The sequence below is a fragment of the Physcomitrium patens genome, chromosome 22, assembly GCF_059467195.1.
Source record: "Physcomitrium patens ecotype Gransden chromosome 22, ASM5946719v1, whole genome shotgun sequence".
Lineage (NCBI taxonomy): Eukaryota > Viridiplantae > Streptophyta > Bryopsida > Funariales > Funariaceae > Physcomitrium > Physcomitrium patens.
The window spans coordinates 12,810,981-12,830,499 of NC_143431.1; the positions used below are offsets into that span (position 1 = coordinate 12,810,981).

A 19,519-nucleotide genomic window follows, 5' to 3' on the forward strand; every position below is an offset into this window, starting at 1 on the left:
ACCTCGAAATACCAAAATCATGACATACATATTTACTTGTTGACACCACACGAAACATGCTGATGACCAAGTGGAAAGGTTATTTGTATTTTATAAGGTAACTTTGAAGAAGCAATGAAGAGCATCTTAATTTAATTTAATTTAATTTTTTTTTGTTTCTTCTATATCAAACTTCAATAGATATGTGCACGTTTCCACTCCAAATATCTAATCTTGATGTCTAAAAAATTTGGGATCCCGATGCAGAATGTCCACAAAGGTTCCATGAAAATTTTAACATGAATAACTTTACACAGTCTACCAACAGAATTCTTTGAAGTTTTTCAATAGGTTGCAGCCAATATTGAATAAGTATTAAGGGTAGGATTTGACAATGATAATTTGTTAGAATCTTGATGTTGAATGTGGTACAGAAGGTTCTATCAAACCCTCACCATGGATAACTATATATGGTCTACATGTACAGCGTCGAGATTCAACAAAAAGTAGTGTTTGCAGGACCCAACAAAGCCAAGAAGGCTATCCACCATGGCACAACTTTTTGAGGCAATGATTGTTAAGCAACCTCGCTACGATGGCAAGCAACCTCACTTCCCATTGAAGAACAGCGAGGACTTCATGCTTAATACACAAGATCTAGTCAGGGGGGTCGGAGCAATTACAGAAGTGTCGGTCATCAGGCCATGGATCCTTCAACAAAGCTAGCACGTTGGGAAGAGGCTTCAAGGACCGCTTGGCAATACCATCGCAACTAACCTTCACATCAGGAACCTATAAACCTGATTTTCGAGCCTTGTGATGTTGAAATGGGACAAAGCTAAGGGTATGGGTTCGTACAAGTAAGTTTGTTTCGTCACATCGTTCAACGCCGTGAGTCAGCCATGGTTCAACTCGCAGTTCAATGTAGCCACATGTTGCAACCCTTGGTTTTTGACCACTACGTACTTTTGTGTTCCTAAGTGAGCAAACTAGCTTTTAGTTATTCATGCTAATGTAGAATGTAACTAGTTGTGCACTTTTTGTAAAGCAGTTACTAAGAACTTTATTATTCACTAATTGTTTGATATCTACGACTCATGTTTGTTTGCAAGGCCAGAGGGTTCTTGTGCAGCGCAACAGAATCCTAACGGTTTGGAGCTTGCTGAACGCTCAGTTCAGGTTACATTTTCTTTTTTCAAAAGTGATAAAATCCGACGGTTGTTTGTGCTGGGCTAAAGGGGCTCATGTTGGTTACGCCCATTCCTTCATTCTTTACAAGTTTAAAATCCTGATAACTAATTTTGTGATTCTTGCTCAGGTGTCAGCTTTATCAGACCAGATTGGCATGGTGGATATGGGGGTGCATCGAGGAGAATTTGACGACGATGAATGAAGTGATCTAGTGAGTTTATGACTCGTAGTGATGTTGAAATCTGTTGTCACTAAAATTCCATTGTATAACTGTCCATTAATGAGCTCCTGAGGGCTGTCTAATATTTTCTGGATCTATGCAACGCTCGTCACCGTTCCTAATTGCTAGTTCAAGATCTCTCTCCACTCAAAATCTTACTGGGAGTAGAAGGTCTTGTTTTTCATCATTTATTAATATTTTTAAATATTTTAATATTCTTTGAAAGTTTCAGTTTGTAGAATATCTTTTTATCCGGTAGTGGTTATTAGAAAACAGCAATTACAACTGATTGAGTGTGAGGTGTCCTAATGTCACCATTGAATATTCCATATTGTATGAACAGAAAGCTATGACTTATCCAACTCTTAACTAAGACTCCAGAAGTGCTCTTTCCTTGGCTTCCAATACCTTCTGTTAGCAATGAATATTGTCCATCCTATTTTCATGCTTTCATCATGTTTTCATAACATGGTAACGAAGTTGGATGAATATAGTCTAGATAAATAGTGCCATGGATGAACATCAGCCTAAATGAATAGTGCCTTAGATGAACATTAGTTTAAATGAATAATACTATGGATGAATGTCAATTTGGATGAAATTAGATGTTTTCTATGGATTATTTATTTATTTATTTATTTATTTATGGATGATTTGCTTGCCGGAATTTTATTGCTCTTGGACTGCTACCAAAGCCAAGGAGCTATTAGAGCTACTAAAATTGGAATTTAAACTCTATTGATATTATTTTTTTCTTAATTAAATCCCATTTTTTGTTGGTGGTGAAGACGAGTCTTTTTGTTCCAATATAGCTTGATACTTCTACTTTCCAAATATTACATTTTGTAGATTATTTATTAATTTTTTGCAAATGGACATTTATTATGAAACACTTAATGTGCGTTTGCAAGCTTTATATGCATGTAGCTGGGATATTAAAATGGCCTACAGATATTGATGAAAAATAAAAATGAAAATTAAGCAAAGCAGAAGCACAAGTATTGATTGCCCTTAATATCAAACCTTCATAATTAAGTCATATATGCGAATATAATATTGCAAAGGAGATGTGGGACATATTGGCTAAGATCTCCAAATCTTCAAGAATTATTACTGAGATATTTTTAATGAAGAAATTATATAATACTTGATATGTAGATGGAGAATTTATGGAGATTTTTTCTTGGAGAGATTTTTGATTTTAGGGATCAATATATTGTAGTCAATGGCAAAATGAGAAAACAAAGTATGGCATTTCTTATACTTATCTCATTACCAAAATCTTGGAATCCACTTATTTAGTCGATTGCATTGAAAAAAAGAGAAGAAATCATGGAAGAGGTAGTATAATCTATTTTCCTTGAAGAAAAGATGCAAAGGAAGGAAAAGACTAGTTTTTCATTTTTTGCTTTAGCAGTGCATGCCAGAGGAAAGCAAGTCTTATAGAAACACCATCCACAACAAAAATAGAAGCCTAAAATTGATAAATCTAAAATTACTTTTCGAACTTGTAGATAGAAAGGGCATTAGCAAGGTGATGCACAATGTCCTAAAACAAATAGCAATGGTATAGGAAATGTTGGCATTGTTGTTTTTCTTTTAGATCAAGAGACAACATTTAATTCAAAAACAAAGATTGCATTGTCGTCTCAATTACGACATTATATATGTGTCGATAGTGTAGCAAATGTACACATCTAAAGAGACAGGAGTAAGCTTCTGAATTTTGATGAAAATGTGACTATTCAACTCTAAGGCTATGATGGTGGCATTAGCAAATTATGAGACTCAGGTGAGATACATCTCATAGTTTTAGATTCTACAGAAAAACATATTCTTGTGGTTGTGATGGATGTCCATTAAATTCCTAGAGCATATGATATTTTATTATCAAGTGCAACTTTATGCAAGAAAGGTTGCAAACTTAACTTGAACATTAATGGAATTCATTGGATTCTACTTTCAAGTAACTTACTCACACAAAGCACGCTAGTAGGTAAAGCTTATCTCATGTCTTGTGAAATTAAAGAGGTTGCTATAATTTTTAGCTCATCTATTTCAAATCATACACTTATTAAATGACATCAAGCAATAATGCATGTTTCAATGTATGCAATAGCAAAGACAGAGGAGATGAATTATGTTAAAGAATTAAAGATCAAAAGGAAGAAGGATAAAATATCTAAATATGAGTCATGCATTATTGGCAAGGTCCATAGGCAATCTTTCTCACATAAGCATAAACATGCCAATAATATTTTAGATGTAATAGTATTTGATCTTGGTTATTTTGATACAATTAGCTTTGGTAGTGCCAAATGATTAGTTGTATGGATTGATAAAGATTCTTGCTATAGTAGCCTTATATTTCTTCAAACCAAGGACCAAATACATGTTGCTTATAAGACTTCGAAAGTGGAGGTACAAAAAAGAACTAGAAGAAAGATAATTTGAGAAGATATGGATGATAGAAATAATCTTGATATATTAGATTTTCAACATCCAAATGAATTAGAAATATTCCAACGTTAAGCCTCAAGATTACATATGCATGATAGATTAGATAAAAAAATGGTTGAAGAGGAAGCAAATCCTATACCAACAAAAGTAGTGGAATTCTATCAATCAAAAGTAGAAACAACCATTCAAACTCTACCACCAAGACATTGTTATGTAAGTGGTATTGAGCCGGAGAATATTATAAATGGTAGTAAGATGCATTGCATGCCTTGAAAAAAAAAATAATAATTTTATCCAAGCAAATTATGATTTATCAATTGAAATAGTGGATGTGGTTTATATTGATGAATATGCAAAACCAAAGACTATTAAGCAAGCCTTGAATTTATTTTTTTGCAAAGAGCAGACTCATGCCATAAAAGAAGAACTTGATTCTTTGGAAGGTCATGGTATATGGAAATTTTTATTTTTATCCAATGGTAGAAAGATTGTGGATTTAAAATGGATTTTTAAGAAAAAAAAAACTTGCTATCAATAGCTCTATTGAATGTTTTAAAGCATGATTGGTTGCAAAGAATTTTACACAAGTGAAGGGTCTTAATTACTAAGAAAATTTTTCACTAGTTGCTTGTCTTACAACAATTTGTATATTTGTTGCAATTGCTGCTATGCTTAATTGGAACATGTTACAACTTAATATTGTTTCAGCTTATTTAAACGTTGAACTTAAAGAAGATATTTATATGAAAATTCCAAAAGGTTTGGAAGTTCCATCAAAATACAAAAGTAAGGTGTTGCAATTGCTAAAGACTTCATATGGTTTGAAACAATGTAGATGTAGATGGAATGAGAGTTTGGATAAATCTTTATTGAAACTTGATTGGGAGCATTCAAAATTAGACCTTTATTTATATATAATGTACATAGAAGGACTAATTCTTGCACTAATTATCTATGTTGATGATGTACTTATTGGTGGCAAGAATAAGATCCTTATAAAATGCAAGTATGAATTGTAAGAATACTATAAGATGAAAGACCTTGATAAACCCAGTGATTTTCTTTGCATTGATTTTTTGCAAGATAAGAAAAATAGTATAATTAGTTTGAGTCAAATTAAATACATTTGTCAAAAGTTAGACGAATTTGAAATGAAAGATGTAAAGGCAGTTGCTACACCAATGGTACGAAGTCATGTCGCTAAGCATGAAAATGATGATCTTTTGGATGCAAAAGGTATAAAGCTTTATCAAAAAGCTTCAAGTTCGTTATTTTACCTTACAAATGGTACAAGGTATGTCATTGCATTTGCTTGTCAATACTTTACTCAATACATGATATATCCACATGTTTCACATTGGCAAGGAATCAAACAAATATTTTGTTACTTACAAAAAAATAAAATATTTGGTATTGCAATATGGAGGAAAGGAAGCAAATTTGCAACTTGTAGGCTAATGTAATGCAAATGGAAAAGATTTTGTGAAGATATGTTGTTCAATAGGAGATTATGTATTTATATTGGCAAGTCAATTATTGCTTGGTCAAGCAAGAAGCAATCTTTAATTTTTGTTTTGTCAACAAAAGCAGAGTATGCAACCTTGGCTGCTGTAGTAAGGAAGACTTTGTGGCTTCACAAAGTACTTAGGGATTATGACATTCCCAAACCAAAAAGATTTTTATTTATGGGAATAATTAGAATGCTATTGCTATTGCCAAAAATCTAGCATACCACATTTGTTCAAAGCATTGAGATATAAAACATCATTTTATTAGGTAATGTGTGTAGAAAGGACAAATTAGTTTGGAATATTGTCCCACGAAGCAGATGGCAATAGATATCTTCACAAAACCCCTCCTTAGAAATAAGTTTCTAGCTTTTAGGGATATATTAGGTCTTATATTAATTAGCTACTACTATAACTACAAATTTAATTTAGACCTAATTTAGACCAAATCCATGATATATCAACTCACCTATATTTGTAAGGTAGGCAAACGGCACACCATCTTGAGCTCCGTTTTCTTGATGTCTCAGGGGCCACGAGTTGGGATTTGACGCGCCAATGCTCCACCATCCTGTCCAGCACGGAGGCAGAGTACATGGCGATGGCCACAGTCGCCTTCAAAGCTGTGTGGCTGCTGCAACTTCTCCGTAACCTTCATCAACCCGCCAACCTCCCCAACACCACTCTTCTTCACTGCGACAATTAGTAAGCCCTTGCCTGAGTCGACACAAACAAGTTCCATTTGAGAACTAAACACATCATCATGAGATACCATTTCATTCGCCAATTAGCTACTCAACAACAAATCAGATTTCAGAACTGCCCTACCTCCGCAATACGGGCTGACATTTTCACGAAACCCCTCACAGGTCCGAAGCTTGCTCCTCACCTTCCGTTGATAGGCGTCCTTGGAAGAGAACCTGACATGCATCAAACACCACACACCAATTAACATGGCGTATTAGAAAACAAGTGTTACAACTAATTGAGTATGAGGTGTCCAAACGTCACACCCCGTTGAGGAGGTGCAATACTTGAAGTTGTGCTCTCCTCGACAGTACAAAGCAAAATGAAAAACAGAAAATAATAATAAGACAAATAATTACTTGCAAATACTGAACTTATACCCTAACCCTAGAAGTACGTTAAGTTCCAATAGTGGTTGCCTTTTCGTTTTCGCAGTTGGTTCCATATGAATAGTTTTGTTAATTGCTATCTATGCATACTTGCGATCCTACCTATTTCATACAGCGAATTTTTTGTGCACATCGGCAGTGTTGCTTCTACCTTGCCTGCCGCGCTAGCGCCGGTACTTGGTCCTCTTGGAACAACTGTACCTCCTGCTGTAACTCCTCTACCGAAGCCTTTTTTCTTCTTTCAGAATCCTTCGGTCTTAGCTGATGCGTCCCCTGGATTAGGGGCTGCTGCTGCTGCTCTCAGTTCACCTGCCCTTGTAGTGCCCTTCTCAGCTGCTGCAGCTGATGCAATGAGTCAGGCAAGTGAATATCTGCTGGTCAATAACATGTTTGATTTGAACTGTGCATTCAGTCCTGTTATGCTTCAGTTCTGTGACTGAGAGTTGAACATACAGTCTCGTATGCGACATCGATATTTTTCTTATTGTGAAAATGACTCATTCTCTGGTGATGCTGTTTTTATCTGCTCCAAGAGCTGATACCTGCTCGTGCTTAGATATGAGAGCTCCAACTTGGTGGTTGTGTAAGTGCTTTAATTGTGCAAATGGAGTGTAGGGACTGAAAGACCATTAAACTATCCTGAAAAAATAAACGCGGATTTGTTGTGCAGTCCGATTCTGCCTTCGACATGGATATAAAGCAGGGTATGCAAGAGTGCTCAAAGTTTGTGGTTGTGAAGCATATCTTTGATTGACAAGTGAGTCATTTTATCAATACCGGTTGATTTTCTTGACTCTTGGTTTTCTGAAGGGCCTTACATATTTCCCTTCGAGGTTTGCTTTGGTGTTCTGTCTGAATTCAGACTGACATGCTTTTATATCCATTCTCTGTGGTGTTAATGGATCTAACCCAGGGGTCATCGCAGTTACGTTCCTTCGTCTATTACCAATCACAATCGTGTTTGTGGGTAACAATAGTCATCTGCATTTACTACATGTAATATGAATTTCAAGTACTCTCCTAATTTTAGATTATAAGTCATGAAAGATTTCTAATTTAAACTTGCTCCAAATTTAATTACTTTATACAAGATAAAAATAAGAGAAAATCTTTAAAAGGATATCCTTTAGTTTACATGTGAACTACTTACTACATATAAATTTTATAGTTTTATAATCTCATTATAGTTCCTTAAATTTTGATATTTTTAATTTAAATTTTATTTCATTATATTATTTATTCTATAAAATATTTACTAAATTATTTTATATATTAAAAAAATTGGAAGAAATTTTACTTTTATAAATATTTTGTATATTTTTACTTATTTTAAAAGATCACACAAATAAATTCATTACAACATTAGAAGAATTAAAGATTCTAATATGAAAATATGATAATCATGCAAATATTCTGTTGTAACGTATATTATCTTCTAAACTTTATAAAAACCATGTATAAAATTATTAAAAATTATATTTAATAATTTTATTTTTACATATTTGTTTTTATTTTTTATTGATATTTAAAAAATAAAATAAGTCTTTAAGAAACTTCACTATTGGTAGAATATAAGAAACATTTTTAAATGCAGTAAATTATTTGAATGAGTATTTTTAATCCTAAAATAAACATAATTATCACATCTAAAAACAAATTATTCATATAATAATAACAAATATAGAATTAATTGCAAATATTTCTTTTAACATATAATTTATTTTTTTTACTATAATTTTTATATATAATTTATACTATAGATATAATTCTAGTGTATAATTTATGCTTTTACTATAGAATTATGAGCTTGCTAAATTTTGCAAATCTTTTGTAACTTTTTTATTTTTATTTTTGTTATATTTATCTAATTGAGATAAAATTATTATTTATACTATATTATTTTTATTATCATTAAATAATATATTCAATTAAATTATTTATTTTTAGAATCTAGAATTTATTTGTATAATTTTATTTTTTTAACTATTTTTTAAAAATTCAAAAATATAGAAAAATTCAAAAACTAAAATTTTATGTATACAAAGTTTTTAAAATGTATTTTTGTATTTTTTATTTAATTCAATAATAAATTTTCTTGATGGCTTAAAATGATCGAATAAACAATCCATTATTTTAATTGAATATCAAAAATTAATTTGGACATAGTTTGAATCAATTTAGCATCCAAGAACAATAAATATATAACCTCTATTAATGTATGTCAAGACTACAAGTAGGTCTAAAAAAACATTTATTGTGTCTTATTAACTTTGTAGTCTAAATGCAATGAATTCAAGTGCAGAAGCAAAGAAGTGAAGATAATTCATGCAAAAAAAAAGTAGAAAATGTAGCATAGAATGTAAAAGTGAAGAGTATTGTAGTCTATGCTAGTAGCCAAGTACAAAATCTACAACCATGTTTATAATCAGGCTATTTAGTATCACATTCATAATAATTTTTATTATATAACTTGTCATCTCAAATTTTAAGTTGAATATACAAAATAAGATTCTATTCCAACTTATTTTTTAGACTTGGAAAGCAATGGACAAGCAAAAAGTAGGAAAATTTGTCTATTTTTTAATATATAGTCTAAGATTTTAAGAAGAAAATATGTCAAAAATTCAAAATAGACATAATAAGAATGGTTCTTAATTGGTATTGGATTTTGGGATCAAACTTGGTTGATTGCATGAAGACTCATTCTACTCTCTACACATGTTCACAATACTATCTTGAGATATTGTATCTTTATTTAAACAACCTTTGGACAAATTTGATTCTCCTTCCTCACTTTTTGGCTTCTCTCTTGTCACTCTTGGGCTACAAATCAAACAAACAATCTAAAACATTTGAAACTTGCACAAATTTGTGATTTACACAAACATCTCTCCACATACAATTACTTTTTTCTTTTCTTTTTTTTTGTGGATAAACATCCATTGTAGACATTCAAATAAATATATATATATATATATATATATATATTATAGAAAAATCTTAAATAGACCCAAATTTTTACAAAACTGACCTACCCATGATGACGAATATAGAAATCATGATGAATGTGGTTGGTTTTTGTTGGTTTTGGATCCAATTGTAGAAAAATGAATGTAGAATTTATTTATTTATTTATTCATGATGGTTAAGATAGGTGGGTCAATTTAGTAAAAACCTGGGTCTATTTAACATTCTCCTAAATATATATATATATATATATATACACTTTGGATTAACATTTTTACTTTGGGTTGCAGACAATCACCTTGCTTTCTGGTCTCTCACTGGAACTCATTCCAGTGTGGCCCCTGGATCGCGTGGAAGCTGGAATAGTAGCGCCGTCACGACTGGGCTCAAGCAACCCACAACACAAGACGGCAAAGGATGACTCCGGGGACTCTTCCTTGTGTTAATCCAAACAACACAACTGCTGATAGACGACGACGCTGAACGTTACTTCTCTGGTCAACAAGTTTGAGCTTTCTCAACGAAATCATTTCGTTACAGTGGCTTGCATTGCACGTCTCGTCCAATCTGAAGCATGTGCCATCACCGATGAAGACATAGATACGTAAATAATGCCGGGATTTCAGTGGAGAGACCAGCATCATGAACACTCTTGCAGTAAATCCATGTGGTGCAAACCCAGCGGCGATGTGTAAAATCAGCGTGAACATGTGCATCCCCTAGAGAACTGGAATTGCGGAGCTACTATAAGTGCTAATTCCAGGTGCCACGAGATGGTGGCAGTGATTGTGTCCACTCGTTCGCCTTCTGATCATTCTATTCCAGTGTGTTGCTAAAGCACGTTCTTCAGCTGCAGGTAAAAACATCTCTCTGCAGGTACAACAGCTCTCAAGCCGTCTGTGCAAGTGCAGGACGCGGCGGAGCCGGCGGTGGGGCTGGTTGCGTGGATGGTAGCGAGGGGTCTCGCATCTTCGGATTCCAGAGCATGCTGATTCTCGTGGCGTCCTCCGTTTGAGCTAGAATGCAGTATCAGAATGCTCTCAACTCCAACAGCAGCACTGCTGAATTCTCCACCTAAAACAACAGCAACGAAGCGCTCTTTCCTGAGAAGCAGTGACAGCGAACTGCACCAACTTTGAACACGCAATCATCAAAAGCCTGGCACACAGCGCACACAGGAAAATTCACGTCAATGTAACCGCACTGCAGTGGCTTCGCGCGGAGAGGCTGTCAAGAGGCCCCCAGACTGTCTGAACAAGGTGCAACATTTTATGTGAAGTGCGCAAATGCGCCCGTAAACTATTCGAACAAAAGTGTTCTCTGAATTTAGCAAGTAGCTGAGCTATCATTCAAATTTATTCTGGAGCTTTAAAACTTATAATTATTATTAATTTTGAGAAGTCCATGTTGGAAGGATGCTTTCTGGCATGGATTAGTAGGTCAACATTGATAAGGATAAGGTCAGCAGTAATAACTTGTGATGTAATAGTCATATAGAATAACAGTGCTCGTTAGAGAATTCAGAAATTGGAACTAATTTGTAAATTTTCCAACAAAGCTTACTTTTGGTGGTATTAAGGCCATGCAATTCTGGTGAGATATATTTAAGAGAAATTGGAAGTTTAGAAAAGAAACAAGAAAAGAACATTAAATGCACCTACATAAATCTTATGGTTTTGGTTTCTGGTGTTTTTTAATTTGTATTACATATATGTAGTGCTAAATTGCAAATTATTCATGACATATAATTTATATAAATACCTATAAAAGATTTTAAAATTTATTGTATAATTATTGCATGTTATTGAAACATTAGATACTACTGGATAGATATATTGATAACATACATATATATATATATATATATATATTTATATATGTATATTTAATCATACTTGTTTGTTTTGCAAATAGATCATCAGGAAAGTTCTTTTGAGTAATAGATTTATAAATGCACCATAATATTTATTCTTAAAAATCATTGAATTAAAAAAATTACTAATATATTTTATTATGTACTGATTATGAATACCTATAATTATATTGTAAATCTATTTTTAATAAACTGATTGGTTTATTGAAACTATAATTTTCAAATGATGATTTAATCTTTCATATAATTTTTTTCAATTTTTCAACTTTCTTAGCAGGTTTTTATATTCTACTTTCTCTTACATGAATAAAATATTCCTGCTTTTACATGTTCTCAACCTTAGATGGTTGATGAAAACTTCTAAACCAGTAGAATTAAATACAAATGTAAAATTGCTTGTTGACACGACAACTAAATCTTTTCAAATAAATTCAATCAATTCTTTTTTTTTTTTTTTTCATATCATGTATTAGTGTGCAGTTTAGGGTTTATTTTTCATCGAGGACAGACGATTTCTTTTTTGCTTTTTTTTTTCATGTATGTGATATTTAAAGGATTAAAGCTTTCTCATTCAACAAAATACTGCTGTAAATATACTAAATTACTTAAAACTGTCTGCACATGACACTCTAAAAATTTAACACTGCCATCAACCTGTTTGTAAAGATAGAGTATCCAGCTTGGCTGTTGTAAACAATCCTTTTTTTTTTAACATTACAAGACAGGAAGGATGTAACTGCTATTCATTAAGATGATGATGTTAAATATTGAGAAAAAGTATGCTTACCATTGGATGTGTTCACAATGTGCTCATGTTGGCAGCAATTGATTAAGCAAATAATACTAAAAAAATAAAAATAAAAATAAAACTTTCAAAATGTGTTTGGAAAATTCAAAAGTCCAGAAGTCCAAAATCAAACACATTTCGGGATTTGGGACTTTTCAAATACTTTTGATTCTTTTTGTTTAAGTATCTGTAACTATATTTATTTTGAAAATGTATTGAAAATTGATCCTTATGTTGATTTCTAAGAAATTCGCATCATATTTTTGTTTAACACGCATGTAAAATACTTGGATATTTGAATTTTTAAAAAATGTATCAATGTTGCAAAGAATGTGTTTATTTATAATGATTATGCAAGCTTTGAAATACAAAACCATAGTTCTGTTTTTACACTCTAGTATACAAGTGAAAAAGGTTGTGATTTTGTATATATAAAACACCAATTTAGGAAATGATTATTGACTTGTTCCAATATAAAAAATAAAAATAAAAAATCACTCATAGGTTGGCAAATAACTCTTCATATAACAAAATGTTACTAAATTTTATATCAAGGAATCAAGGATAAACATTATAGTTTTTCTGACTATCAAATAACAATAAGATGTACAAATGCACTGTCAGCTTTTTGTGGTTGTAATTTTTTTTTGCCTGTTTGTGATATGGAATTTTATTTTTATTTTTTTTCTATTATTGAGATCAATTCATATTTGAAAAAGGAATAAGCTGCACAACAAGATCAATCTAACGTTAAAAACTTTTGTGATAGTGTTGAGCATAAATCATCTCACACTAGTACATTCAATTACAATATTTAATACTAACAAAGGTATAATATAAAATTTAAAATTGGACACAATACTACAAAGTATGTAGGTTGCATTACTAGCTAGATAGACCCCATTTTAAGCGTGCAGACACATAAAATATACTCAGACATGCAGCATCCTAAATATTAATGTGGATGCTACTACAATAGGATCTACACATTCCATTTTTTTCAGATCAAAGGTCAAAGTCTTACTATATTTGATATGTTTTTTTTGGACTTTTTCATCTTTGACTTTATAAAGAAATCGACCCTTTTAATTTTCAATATGACTCATGAATACTCAGCAAACTTATATCCAATTGATTTTTATTTTTATTTTTATTTTTCTTTTGACCTCACTCCAAAACTTTTTAAATTCTTCGAAATGAGGTTCCATAATAACATTGATTTTCTTAAACACCTTTCTATCTACATACTTGATTAAATGGCTTAAACTTACATCAATTCCTCTCCGGACCTTTTTTTCTTCAATTGCATCTAAGACAAATTTACCGTTTATGATTACATCTATTCTTTTTTATAAATTTTTTATGATTTTTTACACATCTTTTATCTACAAAATCCAAATTCTTGGCATATAGTATTACTTTTTTTATTCCATGATTAGTTAATGCCAAAAATATTACTTATGTTTAAATCTTAAGTGAGTTTAACGGTAACTCTTGCCAAGTGTAAATGATTATAGCCTCCATTCATTCCAATATATTCAAACTTATTTATATAAGTAAAATTATAAATATTTACCTCTTTTATCTCTATATTTTATAATTCACATTTTAAAATTTTCCTTTCTGTTTTGTTTCCTTTTTCTTTTTCTTTTTGAACCTCACCAAAGAATATGCCTTTACCTTTCTGTTTTTCTCATATTTCCGATTTTTTATTCAGATTTCATTTAATCCGTGTAGATTTTAAATTTTCATTAATTTTTAAAGAACATATTCAAAGAAATATTTGTTTTAATCTTTAATTACTTCAATCTTTTTTATTAACTCTTTGTCACATGATGTGGCATTGGATGCCAAATCTCATTGGATGTATCTAATTTAGTTTGATTTAGTGGTTTTTCCAACTATTAACTTTTTTTTTATTAGTTGACTTTGTTAATATCAACTAGGTTTTGAATAATTAAGCAAAAAAATCTCTTAACTAGACATTCTTGTCAAGTCAAGTCTTGTGAGTGATTTTGAGAGAGAAAGAAAACTTGTTGTAAGGATTTGCATGGCTATGGTGATTTAGCCATTTTAATAAAGCTTTAGGGTTTTTTCTTTTCTTTACACTTGCACTCATAGATTCCTCCTTTGTGGTGTGAAAGATAGCTTGACTTATTTGTGTCTAGATTTATAATCTTTTACTTGACAAGAATGTGCTTTCTTCTTTAAATTATAGTCTAGTAGATTGAGATGGAGTAGATTTAATTATATATATATATATATATATATACATACATACATACAAATAAATTCTTATTTGATTGTTCTTCATGCTAGATTTTGTAATATATTTTATTTTAGGTATTGCTACAATATTGGATATTATTGTATAAAGTGCAGTGTAGAGGAAGTAGAGCATGGGGTCATGGTGTTGGACAATTGTAGGTTGCAGCCAAAGAATACAAAGTCACGAGATCGTGACGAGTGGCAATGCTAGATCATAAAGAGGGTTGGGACATAAATTGATTATAGATTGTGGCTTAGGGTTTTGATGTATAGTAGCTATGCAAACTAATTGTAAAATAGCAAGACACAGAGATAAAGCTAGCAACAATAAAATATTCAAGTCGATGTAGTGGTAAACTAAACAAAGTGGTATTAAAAGTTATTTCAATGTGTGACATAGTAAAGTATGAAGGCAAGAGTAGTATTGCTTTTGATCTATATTTAATTCTTATTTTCAAATTGGTGTATAAATTTATATTATAGACTAAGGTTTTACACAACTAATTTTTGTTACATAAAAAATTACATACAAAGAAAAGAAAGAAAGAAAGAAAAAAAAAAAAAAAAAAAAAAAAAAAAACTTTCAATAGTCTGCATTATATGGATGGATGAGCATGATGATAGGTTCTATATAGTTGAAGGAGCTAACCTAGTTAAAGACTATCATGGTGATAGATCTAAGCACAATTATAGGATCCATGCTCATATGTCCATTATATTATTATAAGGCTCTATTTTAATATATATATATATATATATATATATGTGTGTGTGTGTCCAAAAATTTCAAATATTAAGTTTGTAAGTTCACTTTAAGAGTATATGGAATCCAAATTTGACCATTTTTTAGTCAATTTTATATGGAAGAAACTCAAAGAATCCATCTGTATTCTTAATTTTTAAAGTAGAGATTATTTAGAGCATTGAAGTAGAATTTATTAAATCTTAATTATTTTCTAAGTTAGTTTTTGATTTTCTGACTTCTTTACATTTTATTTTATTATAATTGTCTTTTATCATCACAAGATTTATAATTTATGACCATCAATTGTAGGCCAATATTGATTTCTCTCATTTTCTTTTGATTTTTATTTTTATATTATTGGAAATAAAAATCTAATGTGGATTTTTAGATTTGATTTTTGGTACCATTTCTTAGTTGAAAGTATTGTAGTCAAGGACAAGAATTCAAAGAAGATACATGAATAAGTATAAAATGAATCAAAAAATAGAAATAAGAAGATAAATATATTTAATAAGAAACTAAAATTACTATTATCAAAAACTAGAAAGCTAGAGATTTCTAAAATTAGATTAAAAATAAGAAAGGAGTTGATAAGACTAAAGAAGGCTTCACTCTTGCTTCTATATATACTATCTATTTAAGAGCTATATGGTGACATTCTATAGGATTTTCAACATATGTCTAATTTGCAAGAGACATGTCTAATTTACAAGACAAGTTTCATATATGCGCACTATGTACTTAACTTGTTCTACAAGCAATTAATATGTGCGATACATTGCTAATTTTTTGGACAAATTTTTAACTTAGCAATCACCTATAGACATGTTTAAAGGTAAAAATATATCTATGAAGCTTCTAAGAAGTTTTTTTATAAGATATTATTAAATTAATCTATTTTTATCTATTTCTATCTATTCATATTATTTAGATAATTATTAGAGTAAATATATCTATGGCATTATCCTCCCTTCTAAAAATGATTTCCATGAAGAGCGGTGCTCACATATTAATGAAGTCTAGGATGTGACAAATTGTATTTGTGATACACTTTGATTGTTGTTTCCTTCAAAGATAGTTGATGGATCTTTTCAACCATCAATAATATTCTATTCTAAGATAAAAAGACCATCCTATTTGATCATTGTTGAGGCTTTTATCACTTCTTTCACACAAAATATTGGTTATACTATCAGGAGTTTTTTCTACCTCCAATAAAATCACCAAATATTGGAAGTCTCCTCTAAGGTTGTAATATCAAACATGTTGGATTTCACCATGTATTTAAGGAAGAATATGTTATTTTTTAGGATCTTCATTTCAATTACATTGTCTTAAAGGTTGTAACAATTGCAATGTCTTATTTTGTAAGTCAACAAACAATGGCTCTTGAGTTGAATTTATTCGTTGTAGATTCTTTGTCTTATTGCAATTACTAAAATATAAAGAATTTTTAATGAAGGATAAAAGATAGGATGTAATCTTCATTGAGCATTTTTTTCTTTTATAGCATAAAATTTCTTGACTTTTAATCTTGGATTTGATAAATGTTGATGATGAAAAGTTTTAACATTCTTTATTATATTTCAAAGATTCTTTGCTAGCTCTCATGTTTATTCACTAATATCATACCTACACCAATGATTAAGATATTTCAATCTATTTTGGTGCCACCTTGAATCTAAGATTTCTTCTAGTCAAACTTTTAATAATTATTCACTTCTATAGAAGGCAATGTCATTTATCTTTTTTTAAAAATATTTACTATCTTATATGGCTTAAGACATGTGAAACACAAGATCGATCTTTATTGACTCTAATAAGTATGATCAATAAGAAATTGGATTGATTTATTTATAAATAAAAAATCCAACTTGTTACAAAGACAAATAGTCTTGATATTGCAACAAAATAATAATATCTTATCATCTACATCAAATTGTGGTTATTCCTTGCAATATGAATGTGTGATGATCTTTTGTCATTCTTCAACTTCATTTAATTATATCTTCATTATTGTATATAAGTTCAACAGATAATTTTTGAAATCTTCTACTATAGGATTATCAACTTTTGAAAATTCATAAGTATCTAATTGTGGATGGTAATTATAATTGGTAAAAAAAAGTATTTATTAAAAAGAAAAATATACCAAATTATTATACATTGTTGTGTTATAACATGGCTATTAGATGAAAGAAAAAAAATTATATAATTATATAATTAAAAAATTTAATAAAAAATATAGATAAAAAATAGGCAAGTAGAAAAATCTTATAGAATTAAAATTATATTTTATGAAAATAGATTCTAATTACTTTGTATAGCCATAAATAAGATAAAATAAGATAAATTAAAAAAATAAAAAATACAAGTATATGTAGAAAGAAATTATGAGGTGATTTTAGCAAAATTTACCTCAAAAAATAAGAACTAATATCTAAAGAGGACAACTTGCCAACAAAAATTGAAATCAAACCTCAAGGCACAAAAACAAATACCTATATTGTTTTTGAGATTCTTTTATCAATCAAAGAACTAAACTAAGAAGTAAACTAGTGAAGAAATTTTTAAAAGTTATTTTCATGTTATTTGGATTAATATTGAGATTTTAAAGGATTTTCAAAGTTAATAATGTATTAGGTAGGTTTAAATTTTGAAAAATAAAAATAAGCTTATAAATTTGAGGTTTTTGTGAATTTAGTCACATATTTATAAGTAAAAATTTGATAATTTGTTGTTGTGCTTGTTGTAAATATATGTAAAAAATTTGAGGTCAATTGAGCAGTTAGATTGAAGAATAAATGAATTTTTGTAGGTTATGGTCTTTGATAATTAAAATTTAGGATCAATAAAAGATTTTAAAATTTGGCATTATTTGCCAATTCAATTGAAGTAAAATTTAGTAAAATAAATTTAGACTTAAATATCTAAACATAATCTAATTTTTAGAGAAATTAAATGATTCAACAAGGAAAAATCTTTGTTGAAAGCTCAACATTTAAGTCAGAGAAGGACGGTAGCTAATAACTGAGAGGTTTGGAGAGCTTTTCTTACAATTTCTAAGTCCAATTCTTTTCAAATCTTATGTGCTTATAAATTAATTTTTAATTGAGTTCTTAGTAAAATTATAGTCAAGATCTGTAGATTAATTAATATTTATTGAGATTTCAAATAACTATAGTAATTAATTAGGATTTACTTGGATTTTTCTTAGAATTGCTTCTAGATTTAGAATTTGGTTAGGATTTAGGATTTGCTAAGGTCTAATTAGAGTTGGTCTAGGATTAAAGATTTGATTAGGATTTGGTTGGAATTTAGGGTTTTATTAGGATTTTACAAGAATTTGATCTAAGATTTGATTAAGATTCATTAGAATTTTAATTAGGATTTAATTTAGGATTTAATCAAGATTTATTAATATTTTAATTAATAATTTTATTAAGATTTAATTAATATTTGATTTAAGATTTGATTAAAGTTCATTAGGATTTTGATAAGGATTGAACTAGAATTTTTTTAAAATTTATTTTAAATTTTTTATCTTTAGTATTTTAAAAGATTTATTATTATTTTCTTAAAATTTTATTTTTAATATTATTCAAGGTTATTTTTATTCTTTTAAGGTTTCAATTTTATATTTCTTTAAGATTTTTTCTTTTTTTGAGATTAATTTATAAATTTTTTGTTTTATTTTTTTTTTAACTTCTTTTAAATTTATTTTAAATTGATTAAATTAAATTTTTAAAATAAAATTTTAAATTTATTAAATTAAAATTATGAATAAGACTTAAATTTTATTTAAGACTCTATTAGACTTAGAAGGATTATTGTTATATTTCTACTTATCTTCTACAACTAAATACCTAATGCATTTCTAACAAGAATACATATAATACAATAATGCAAACTCTACCAATAGCAAAAAAATTATTCAATCATCTTGATGATAGTTAATGGTACATCCTAAATGCTCTTCTAGAATTTAATTCATCTATTCTATTTCTCTATTAGTTTCAATATCAAGTATAGTTTTTGAAAGATGATACAAGTATTTATATATATATATATATATATATATATACATATATGGTAATTTTTATTATCATGATATAAAAAATTATACTACTTTAGGTTATAGAATTCAATTCATATTCAATTCTTAAAAGTTATTATTTATAACTATTCAAATAAATATTCATTTTCAGAAATCGCTTTACTTTCTATTAATAATATAATAATTTTAAATTAATCTAGATATTATAATAAAATTTAATTTAATTTATAAATTTAAAAATAAAATTATTAATGAATTCCCACCATAGAAAGATATCTTATTTTAATTATGTTCATTGTCGAAAACCTAATCTTTGATACATTTTATT

At 29.3% G+C, this 19,519-nt stretch overlaps 2 protein-coding genes across 5 annotated transcripts; one reads left to right on the forward strand and one right to left on the reverse strand.

The window, feature by feature from the left end:
• Positions 1-5,677: 5,677 nt before the first annotated feature.
• LOC112274953 (uncharacterized) lies at positions 5,678-6,317 on the reverse strand. Of its 2 annotated transcripts, none has more exons than XM_024504836.2 (2): positions 6,187-6,317; positions 5,678-6,075 (listed from the first exon to the last, which is right to left on the reverse strand). In XM_024504836.2, the coding sequence occupies exons 1-2, from the start codon at positions 6,311-6,313 to the stop codon at positions 5,885-5,887; spliced, it is 318 nt and encodes a 105-aa protein (XP_024360604.1). In that variant the 5' UTR covers positions 6,314-6,317; the 3' UTR covers positions 5,678-5,884. The 2 variants fall into 2 exon arrangements, with proteins under 2 accessions (XP_024360604.1, XP_073386216.1); XM_073530115.1 differs by having other exon boundaries at positions 5,678-6,051; positions 6,187-6,313.
• A 93-nt stretch (positions 6,318-6,410) lies between these two features.
• Positions 6,411-7,690, forward strand: LOC141044740 (uncharacterized). Of its 3 annotated transcripts, XR_012216413.2 has the most exons (3): positions 6,411-6,498; positions 6,634-6,853; positions 7,165-7,690. XR_012216413.2 is itself a non-coding variant. In XM_090246268.1 (2 exons), the coding sequence occupies exons 1-2, from the start codon at positions 6,551-6,553 to the stop codon at positions 7,125-7,127; spliced, it is 321 nt and encodes a 106-aa protein (XP_090102394.1). In that variant the 5' UTR covers positions 6,421-6,550; the 3' UTR covers positions 7,128-7,690. The 3 variants fall into 3 exon arrangements, 2 of the variants coding, with proteins under 2 accessions (XP_090102394.1, XP_073386215.1); XM_090246268.1 differs by having other exon boundaries at positions 6,421-6,853; positions 7,110-7,690; XM_073530114.2 differs by having other exon boundaries at positions 6,421-6,853.
• Positions 7,691-19,519: the final 11,829 nt, after the last annotated feature.

Excerpts from the sequence above, each read along its gene's own strand:
- LOC112274953 (XM_024504836.2), bottom strand. The coding sequence starts at position 6,313 with ATGTTAATTGGTGTGTGGTGTTTGATGCATGTCAGGTTCTCTTCCAAG. Across the intron at positions 6,076-6,186 it reads TGTCAGCCCGTATTGCGGAG|GCAAGGGCTTACTAATTGTC; the intron begins GTAGGGCAGTTC and ends GTGTCGACTCAG.
- LOC141044740 (XM_073530114.2), top strand. The coding sequence starts at position 6,551 with ATGAATAGTTTTGTTAATTGCTATCTATGCATACTTGCGATCCTACCT. Across the intron at positions 6,854-7,164 it reads CAGCTGATGCAATGAGTCAG|TCCGATTCTGCCTTCGACAT; the intron begins GCAAGTGAATAT and ends TTTGTTGTGCAG.